The sequence below is a fragment of the Anguilla rostrata genome, chromosome 12, assembly GCF_018555375.3.
Source record: "Anguilla rostrata isolate EN2019 chromosome 12, ASM1855537v3, whole genome shotgun sequence".
Lineage (NCBI taxonomy): Eukaryota > Metazoa > Chordata > Actinopteri > Anguilliformes > Anguillidae > Anguilla > Anguilla rostrata.
In genome coordinates, this window is record NC_057944.1 from 19,190,428 (window position 1) to 19,201,156 (window position 10,729).

Below are 10,729 nucleotides of genomic sequence, written 5' to 3' on the forward strand. Positions count from 1 at the left end.
TCATGCTATTGTGACAGAAGATCAAAAAACTACATTTCCTCCTACTGATACACAGTGGCAGGGACTCCTGTGTGGTGCCAGTTGATTGGTTTGTGCGCGGAAGACGTTACCCCTGCCTGGTCTCTGTTCATGCAGAAAACTTCCGTCTTCGGTTAAAAAGGAAAACAAGTAACGTACTGAGGAGTTGTTGGTCTTACATTGAAGACCCGAAGGAGCCGGTAGGTATGGAACGACTAGTTTCAATTGTAATCACATGTTCGTTCAACAACGCTGGTTGTAGTTTTCTCGAGTTTTGCAGAGTAATCCAGTTCATCACGCTAATGGATTAGCAAGCCAGCCAGCTAGCTAGCTATCATGCATATTCGAGTTCGCTAGCTAGCGACGTTCAATCGAGGTTACTGGCTGGACGATTCATAAGTACATTTACGCCAAAAACATAAAAACATTTACTGCCTGATTAACAATATTGGTCCACTTGACCTGGAGCTAAATTTCAAAGTTGTAAATTAGAGGATAAGATTTCGGGGAAAGGGGCCCCGAGTTCGGCCTATGCTTGGTCGTAGACAGTTGTCAGTGTATTCCGGAACTTGGCTAGCTACTACTACTAGCTTTCTAACGTTAAGTAGCTGAATGTAACATAAGCCTTTCCAATAAACTGAATAATCTACAGCTGCCTTGTAGAGAGCTGCCATGCAAGCAATCCTAGCTACAAACCTGAGGTCTCGATTTTGGGGTAGGCGAGTTAGCTATGCATTTAGAAGTATCTACAATCAAAGTAGCCAGATGTAGCTTGCTGACACTAACTAGCTGAAACTTAGTTTATAACTAACGTTGACTAACGATATCTGTTTAATGGTTTACAAACTCTGACATTGCCAGAACGTGTGCACTATTTTACTGTAAGGTTTAATGTAAGGTACTGACCAATTAATGTAAGGTTGTGATAAATTACTGAGCTAGCAGCCTTATCGTATTATTTTTGAAGATCAGTTGCTGCTTTGCGACAAATAACTTGGTTGGCACATCTTCCGAAGTAAACCAACTCGGCATGTTCCCGGTCTTTCACCCCCAGCACACTCTAGAAAAAGATAGTTTTGCTTGCTGTCTACGTAGTTCCTCATCGTTATGCAATTATTTATTAATTTAGTTAACCAACAAATGTCATGTCCGTCCCGGTATTGCCCATCATACAGTCAGTGTAGCGTTGTATGTGTTTTTACTGTGATTTTCTTTTATTTACCTACGAGACTGGTTTTTGTTTCTCAGATTTCTTGTCATATGCAGCCAGTTAAATTCATTTTTCTCGCTAACGCCTTTCTGTTTTTCCATGTCGTACATGGCTATAAAATGTTTACATGCCCAAAGCTGCCCTGCTCTGTTTGTGGTTGAGTTAGCTAAACGTTTCAATTTGGCAGGGCAATGTTACATTGGTACGTGTAGTGGTATGGAGGTTTGTTCCGCATTCATTCACATTTATGGTTTCATAGGTGAGTGCACACTCGAATCCAGGAGCCTTGCTATGGAGAAATGCACTAAACGCATCATCTGGGATATTGTAACTTCATTCAGTTGCTTGTCAGCTGTATTTTTTGATAGCATGGCCAATGCTAGCTAGGGAGTGATAACTTGAGAGTGCCTCTGGTTTTAAAAATTTGATTTAACTCCCAGCCATAAACCACTTAATTTAACATTGCAGTAGAGCGGGCTGTGGCTGCTTAAAATAATGGCTAATGAAACAGTGTGGTTTTTACGCTGTGACAAGGAGGTAGTTTAGAACATTATTTTAGTGAATGATGAACCCCCCCCCCCCCCCCCCAAGAGCCTCTTTGGGCTAAAGTCCTAAGTCATTTAATCAGCTTTAAGACTGCTTTGTTTAAAACGCCAGGCAGACAAGCATCAGAAGACTCTCTCTTCCAACAGTTTGATTTCTCAAATCTACAAAATATGGAACATAGTGCATTTTTAAAAATTCTGGTGGGGGTAATTTTTACCTTTAGCGAGGTGGCTGATTCATAGGCGTTGTGCTAAATCATTCTTCAAGAATCTCAGGTTGTCCAGTGCTCAAGGCCAAATTTTACAGCGACAGTTATGTAACTCAAGCTATAAAATCAACTGCATGAAGTTGAGGGCATGTTTGTAGATGCTGTCACTCAGATAAAACTGAATAACTGCTTGAAATTCTGGGCTTTTTTTCTTAAAATACCTGATGTCACACTTTGCCATAGTATTGCGAGTGCATGTTCTTGACCCTTCCCAAGGGCAGATGCCCTAATCAGTGCACAGGACTGCTTGTTCAGTTTTGGGCCAGTCTCTTATCTTGAGTATCCTAGTGACATGCAATAGAAAAGAATGTCATATATTCAAGTCCATTTTATTGAAAATATAGTGGATGGACTGTCTGTCTGAAACAATTCAAGTCACTAATGATATAATTACAAAACAATATTATTTAATGTACTCAGATGCTCAAGTAGCCTATACTTTTTCATGCCTCAAGAGCGTGTCACAAGCTGTTCAGTGAGACTGTGTTGAAGGGTGTTTGTTCTCATTGCATGGCTAAATTCTTTAAGGTGGCATATTGACTTTTAAAGGGTTGTTTGCAATCAACAGTGATGATGATAAAATAAAAGTGTGAATGGGTATTCATAAACTTGTCTTTAGTGGATTTTTTGGTCAGTGATGACAAGAACAGACAAGACAAATGGAGAGACTCATATCTTGCCTTTGGGTAGAATGTCTTTTCCAATATCTTGTCTTTCTTTGCAGTGGTTTGCTGGGCTGTTCCTTGGTGCTAATCTGCTGTGGATGAAGAGGATCTTGCCTCTGCGGCACCTTCTCACCGAAAGTGGGCCTTCCGACGAGGATGACAATGGAAGAGATGAAGAATGAAGCTGAGACAACCTCGATGGTTTCCATGACGCTCTACGCTGTTATGTACCCAGTTTTCAACGAGGTATGGCAGGTGGCAGGTGGGAGAGGGGAATATTATGGTCTGCAGGGGCTTGCAAGCTACATGGCAGCAGTAAAGCATGCCCTGCTCTCTGTGCTTTTCCAACTTAGAGGATATTGAGAATATGATAGAGCTCAGACTATGCAAACAGTGTAATATAGACACTGGTCATAACCAGAACTTATGAAATGGCATCATTTTAAATTTGGCGCATACATGAACAATTTCTTAACCTAGCTCATATGTGTTTTCTTTTCATCTTTTGACTATTTCTGCAACTCAGGTCTGTCTGTCTAACGTGATGTCAACCGGCATTTCTTACCACACTGCAGTCTGCAAGTTAGGGTCGCGCAGACATGAGTCTGAGGAAGACCGCTAATATGCAGCTTAACAAGCAACCATGTGGGTGCCCAGTTTACTAGCAGGGGCTGCTGGTGTGCAGTGAGATGCCATCATCCCGACCGACCAAAACCAATATAGCCCTGGGCGACACGTGAACCAATCGTGCATCGCTCTGCGGGGCTGCCAGAAACAGTTGCCCTGGCACAGTCCAGACGGCAGGGGCCCATGTACGTACTATAACGGCGCTTCAACAGGATGACCCGCCCGTCAGCTCTCCCATTATACCTTACAAAAGAAAAGCAGAATTTTCAGCCTGTTTTCACAGCAGACTGCGGTGCTGTGCACTATGCCATCCTGTAGGGGTCACTCTTGAGCTGCGTGGGAGACTTGGCAGTCTCTATCTCCTCTCCCATTGCGTGGCAATAAATGCACGAGTGTTCCTTAATGTGACAAGGAAAGTGCTGCTAGTGTTTGGCGAGGCACCTGGGTGGGTGAATCGGCTTATTTGGGGCAGGGGGGAAGAGATGAGCACGGAGCTGGCGAGGGAGCTGTGTGGGCAGGGATGGCGGCACGCACACAGTCCCTGCGAGCGCCGTGGAATTAGCGAAAATAACTCTAACAGCGATGATAATGAGTTGACAAGTCCCAGCGTGCGCGCTCGGAGTGGGAGCCGCGTGCGATAATTGCTCTGCCCAGCGCCGCTGTCTTTATAATGCAAATGAAGCGGCCTTCCACTTTGATCAAGGGAGACCGGCGTTTCTGCTGCACAACAACGAGCTAATCCAGGTATTAGAGTCTCCTTACGCATCACCCCACACACTTTCACCCTCCTCACATACAGGCACGCGCGGCGCACTTTGAAGACTCAGAGTGTGTAAACAAGCATTAATCTTCCATTTTTATGGTCACGGTTAATATAAGGCGCCGGATTGTCCATCACTGCCTGCGTAGTGATTGGGCTTCGTGGCCAGGGTGGGCGTGGCTGTGTGCAGGATGGTTGAAGGCCACCTTTTGAGGTCTGTCTGTTTTCATATTGGCGAATGGCCCATTTATCATTCAGCCACACTCTGCCCCAGAGTCTAATGAGAATTAAGAGCTCCGCTAATTAGGGGAAGCTTTGGCCTCCACAGGATGTTTTTTTTGTATATATTAAATTTGCTTGTAGTAGTGTCAGTATCCCTGTCATAGAGTGTGTATGTGTGGTGTGTGTGCGTGTGCGCGTGTGTGCATGCTTGGGTGTGAGAGAGATGTCTTTTGTAACATAAGTGTCCATAAGTTAAGCATTGGCTGTTCCAGTCAGTGAAGAGAAAAATGATGACTTTGGCCATGAACATCAGCACTGGATTTGGCATCGGAGGCACACAAAAAGGACGTTACATCTACAATCAAAGATTTTTTTGGGTTTAGAATTATTACTTGTTTAAAAACAACTTTTTGTAAAAACATTTTTATTTGTGTTTGTGTGCAGCTGGAGAGAGTGAACCTGTCAGCAGCACAGACGCTGAGAGCAGCCTTTATCAAGGTAGGGGTGCAACCTACATGCTTTCCTTGGGTCAAAGAGGGCACCAGTGTCCTAGCAGATGCACAATAACACAATCCTACTGTCGAACTTCAGTTACTACTGGGAGGGAGGGGGGGCATTTACTAGAGTAAACAAGTACATTCCTGCAGATTCTTAAAAAATAAAAAAGGTAGTCAGAAAATGATTTTTTTTTGTCATCTTTTAAAAATAATTTCTATAGTAATGGGTCATAGCGTCTATAGCCAACGTGTTGCGTTGACCCCAGCTGGTCTGCAGTCTTGCCTAGGGCGGCAGAAAGCCAGGTAACGGTTGAAAACAAGCTTTTATCCTGCCAAACACTGTTGTCATGTGCGATATCCTGCACCGGTGAACATGCCCTGCAATGCCGTCAAGCAGATCAGCAGCTGTAAAACGGGCTTTTGGCACGATAAACAAATAAATAAATATAAGAGTGCTTATGTAAATTAAAGGACAGGTCAGCTTGTTTTGAGAAAGCAGTTCAATGTCCCGGCCCTAGTTACTACTGTAGGGGGGATTAAGATGAAGGGACCCGTAACTGGCTCCTCCCCCTGGCCAGGCAGAAAAGGAGAACCCAGGCCTAACACAGGACATCATCATGAAGATCCTGGAGAAGAAGAACGTGGAGGTGAACTTCACCGAGTCCCTCCTTCGCATGGCTGCTGACGACGTGGAGGGTGAGGCTGATGCGGGGGGGGGGTGGGGGGCGGGTGGGGGCTGAGGGCGTACTCTCATCTCGCTGTCTGTTAGACATTTATCTTTCGCTTCGCGGCACCTGCTTGTTTTTATTAATTGAGCTCAAGTGCACGCCTCTGGTATAAATCAGATAATGGTCTTTACTTTGTAGACAGTTTGAAACGCCTCTTCCTCCCAGCCACCATATTAAAAAAAAAAGCTCTCTAATTAAAAGTTCTGTCGTCCAAACCGTGAAGTCAGCCTTCACGGTGCTGTGGGGAACGTTTATAAGCAGTCCTGCTTCAAACCTGGCATGGGATTCTGCTGCAGATTGAGGGAGGGAGAGAGCAAAACCTTCAGTGAAGTGGTTTTCACCCTAAATACTGATCCGGAATGTTCCACGTGTCATTGAGTGTGCTGCAGTGCAGTTGGAGATGAGGAGAAATGATTGCGTTTCATAACTGTGAGAAGCAAAATCCATTATGGAAATCTGGTGAAAGCCTGGCCCCTTGAATTGGTGATGCGCCCGAAGACGCTGTTGGTGTGGAGCGAGGCGGTGCTAGCACTGTACCCTGTTTCCTGGCGAGGGCGTGTGCGGGAGCCCACCGTGTGTGCGGGAGCCTACCTGCTGCGTTAAGCACAAACCCTGCGCAGGCAATCCCGCTCATAGATGGTGCTGTTTCATCACAAATGACAGAATAAGGGACTGATCCAAGATAATTTTTTTCTTCAAATTTGCACCTTTTTCCTTTTTTTTTTCAAATGTGCTGCATTTTCTTGCACGCAATGTTCAGATTTACGCTCGTAATGAATTCATATGCACACAGTTGTATTAGCGGAATCGCTTGCATATGACATCTAAATGTACCTCGAGCAGTAATCCAGAGCTGTCCTTCCTCCTTAATCCGAGTCCCTTCTGCAGTAATCCTGCGGCAGGCGGTCAGGGAGGTGTGAGTGACGGCCAGGAGCGGACGTGCGTGTAGAGGAGACTGGCTATCATTTATACCTGCTCAGTTACGGGATTTTACGCTTTTATGCTTTTCTTCCTGGAGCCTGTTATGTGTGTGTTCATATTGTGGTTATTGATTAGCATATTTCATGTGTTTTAGTGCTTTTGAGATAAATCTTGTGTATAGGATGTGTATATATTCACGGGTCAGGAAATGTTCTTTATGAGGTCTGGCAGTATTGGACATATAAATTAGGGGCATGTATGTTCTACGTTGTAAGCTACTCTGGAGCTGAGCTTCTGTAAATTATTGTATTGTCATGAAAGACCTCTGCCTGTCAATGGAATGCTCAAATTCTGGGAAATGTCACGTTTCTGCTCAGGGTCAAGCAAGGGTGCTAAGTAATGGTTGAAGAAGGGAGCAGACCTCTGTGGTGCTACTAATCATGTGTGGATCGAGAGCGGGGCTCCCAAAACTTTTCAGGCCCCAAGACTCATTTAATGAGCCCGCACACTACCTGTAGCCCACCTGTTATCAAATGTATATGTCAGACATGTGGACTGTTTGTTTGCTATAAGCTGTGTTGTAGACAGCATGTGAACTAGCCAGTGCAGTGTTTTGTTTAGAGTGAGATTGTCCAGTGATAGGCTGTTCAGTGTTTTGTCATAGCCCGCATCCAGCATGTTCTTAAGGACAAACCGTGTTGGTGCCTGTGTCTTAGAAGAGTGTGTGCTGTGAACTGCAGCGTGTGGTAAATGGTCGAGGTTGTGTTTAGCTTCTGTTTAGGTCCTGTGTATTATGAGGACCGAAGCAGACTTGGGCCCATACGTAGTGTTCTCGGTCGGGTGATGGGCCCCTGCAGGCTGCTTTTCTGTAGGGGGGTCCAGTTTTTCAATAAGTGTGTAAACCTGATTAGACAGGATTATGTCAGTTATCATGCGGACTCTGCATGTGCATTTTTAATATGTGTTCGCTCTATATGTTTGGTAATGAGCACTCTCAGAACTAGGAAATTTAATTAGTTCTTTTTCCCCAAGTCAATGTTAATTAGATGGCTCAGGTGCTAATTTGTAATTTAGGCTTATTTTTATTTTATTATTTTTTAATTTGTAGTTTATTTTTACTCATGTGGAAACGTACGGTAACCGTGCAATATCTTCTGAATATATCAAAATTAATATTCCCTAATTACCCTAATAACATGGAAGAATGGGGAAATCGTTTCCTTCTTCATATTGATGGTTTAGGAAGGGGTTTTTAACCTGTTTCCATGGTGACTGACACGGTGCCTGTCTCCTGGGCATCCCTGCAGAGTACATGATTGACAGACCGGAGCAGGAGTTCCAGGACCTGAACGAGAAGGCACGTGCGCTAAAACAGATTCTGAGTAAAATTCCAGACGAGATCAACGACAGAGTGCGCTTTCTGCAGACCATCAAGTGAGTGACACGCGTGCGCACACACACACACAGACACACACACACGCACGCACACATAACTGGCAAAATGTATTATTCATTTGTTAGTTCCACATATACAGCTGGTGAGGTTTCATGTTCATTTATGTGTAAGTTTTATGTCGGTGTTTTTTTTTTGTTCTGTTTGCTGTATTGCTTGTATCATTTTTCTTAGTAACTTAAATGTTCTGCAACACTTTTTTTCGGCTTGAAAGTACTGTACTGCTGTGGATTGGGAGTATTACAGACAGGCTCGTTGCCTGTTGGTGAATGATGTTTTAATTGGTATCCACAGAGACATCGCGAGTGCCATAAAGGAGCTACTGGACACAGTCAACAACGTGTTTAAGAAATATCAGTATCAGAACCGGAGGGTGAGTGCCACGCACCGACACGCCTCTTAGTCTCTGTCTCCATTTTTTGTTTACGCTGGGTAGTTAGGTTGAGTGGGTTCTGCCCGTGCGACATGTTGCCTCTGTCATCGTGAAAGGAAACCAACTTTGTCTTTCCAGGCACTCGAACACCAAAAGAAAGAATTTGTGAAGTACTCCAAAAGCTTCAGCGACACCCTCAAAACATACTTCAAAGATGGAAAGTAAGAAAGCGCGCCTCATCGCAGAACCTCCATCCGCGTTGCGCTTTTGATTAAGTGCTGCACCTACACAGTGATTCTCTCAGTCCTGTTTCAGCGGGGCCCGAGCACCGGCTTTTGTCCTAACCGACTTCAAGTAATGAGGTTTCAGATATTCATTGAATTCTGATTTGTTTTTCACATCTCTTTGATTATTTTACAGGAGTCCTTTGTGCAAAAAGTCCTATTGAGGTGTGAAGTCGATATTTTTCTTCAGCTTTCTTTTCTCATTTTTTCCCTCCGGCAGCAAATTGATAATATAAATTAGTATTCACTTTAATTAAGATTAATTCATTTTACATTAATTGTTTTAGGGCTTAGAACTAATAATTGAGCAACCAATTAAGCTTACTTGAAGGATGCCCAATTTTTCATTAAAGGCCTATATTAACAAAATTTAATTTGAAGAAATGCTCTGACACACAAATGCACCTCCAAATCTACATTTCCCGACCTTAACATTCAGAGCAGACGGCTGTCGTATATAGATGGGAAATCCAGATCAAGATGCGTCTGTTCTCTCGCTTAAATGGATTCGGGGTGTGTTCACCTGTACACCTAGAATATGAATGGGCTTGCTGGTTAGAAATGCAGAAGGCAGCCTAAATTTCAAAGGTTGTTTTCTATTTGGATTCTGGACAGGAAGTGCTCCCATATGCATGGAGATCAACAGCTCTGTAAATAGACTCCTTGCCCTAAAGTCGCCCAACTTGTTCATGGACTTACATTTAGAGCAGGTGCTGTACGGATGCACAAGGTCATGTTCTCTGTGGGCTTGCTGAGATTCATCATACTCACATTTTTGAGTTTTGATTGTCATTCAAATTAGGGATTTCTTAGACCGCATTTTCAGTCAAGATTACTTTTGCCATTTCTCTGCAGGATCCTTTGACTGTGCTTTCTTTAGCCTCACATGGCTGCTTGAATCCACTCCAAAGAAGTCGAATCCGACGCTATACACTGCTGAAGTAGTATCACCTGAAATAATTATGGTTCAACAATGCAGGGCATAGACATTTCCTGTGGATTTTTGCATTTGAATCCATAAAACAACTTACCTCTGCTATGAGAGGGAATCATTCCCTCCTTATGTCAAGGCGACCTTAGAGAAATATGAATGAAAAGCGATATGCACAAGGGGCTCCGCTGTTGGTGAAAAGGACCAGCATTGGTGAGAGACGGTTCTACACCGCAGGCTGGCACAAACACTTATGAAGTGCCTTTCATGTGTTTAATTATGACATTTTAGCAGTAGTTCCAAAGGGAAGTTCATTCAGACACACAAAGCAGAGACTCCTGTGCTTAGCAGGCCTCCACACACTGTGGGTGTTTGAGAGGGATCAGTGCCTCAGGTTTCTGCACATTCCAGACCCTCGGCCGACTGCTCATCTCCCTGTCTTTGTCTCCCGTTCTGTTCACAGGGCAATAAACGTCTTCATCAGCGCCAACAGGCTGATTCACCAAACCAACTTAATACTGCAGACCTTCAAAACTGTAGCCTAGGAGCTCCTGTTCTTAGAGGTGTGATTTATTTTTTTTAATGTGGGGTAGGATAACCTTTATGTAAAATGTACATTTCTTTTTTTTTTTTTTTTTCTTTTCTTTTTTGACTGTATAATTTATGAGTCTTGCTTCACGGGGGAGGACTTTCTATTCCTTTTGCTTCTAGCTTCTCAATCATGATTTCACCACAAAAAGATTCCTGCGTCACCTCTTGCTGTCACTATCATTCTATCCGAAAGAAAGCCAAAAGATTTCTGCGCCTTAAAATGTCATGTAACATTCCTTATATGAAGTGTAAATATTGGTATTCTGTTTCAGACATTCTAACTTGAAGAATAAGAAATGCAAGTTATGTATTTAAACAGATATTTGGTGGCAAATGTTCAAATAAATAGTTTACATATGTTGGAAAATTTTGAAGTCATTTCAGTGTGGTTTAATGATCCTCTTATTTTGTGACTTGTTTGTCAGCAGTGAAGGTGTGCGTGTGTGTGTGCGTGTGTGTGTGTGTGTGTGTGTGTGTGTGAGAGAGAGAGAGACATAGACAGGGACAAAGAGAGTGTGAGAGTGAGTCTTGTGTGGAAGAGATGGAGAAATATGTTCACAATAAATCCTCTTAATCAGTAAAATATAAATTGTGTTTTCACTGGTTACTTTCTATAAAAAGGACACGTTGTGACA

The 10,729-nt window shown here is 43.4% G+C and overlaps 1 protein-coding gene across 2 annotated transcripts; it reads left to right on the plus strand.

Moving 5' to 3' along the window:
* Positions 1–61: 61 nt before the first annotated feature.
* On the plus strand, positions 62–10,461 carry pdcd10a (programmed cell death 10a). 2 transcript variants are annotated; one of them, XM_064301056.1, is made up of 8 exons: positions 62–218; positions 2,767–2,953; positions 4,761–4,814; positions 5,392–5,509; positions 7,770–7,896; positions 8,210–8,288; positions 8,427–8,509; positions 9,967–10,461. In XM_064301056.1, exons 2-8 carry the CDS (start codon positions 2,864–2,866, stop codon positions 10,046–10,048), a joined length of 633 nt encoding a protein of 210 aa, XP_064157126.1. In that variant the 5' UTR covers positions 62–218; positions 2,767–2,863; the 3' UTR covers positions 10,049–10,461. The 2 variants fall into 2 exon arrangements, with proteins under 2 accessions (XP_064157126.1, XP_064157127.1); XM_064301057.1 differs by having other exon boundaries at positions 67–222.
* The last annotated feature ends 268 nt before the right edge of the window (positions 10,462–10,729 follow it).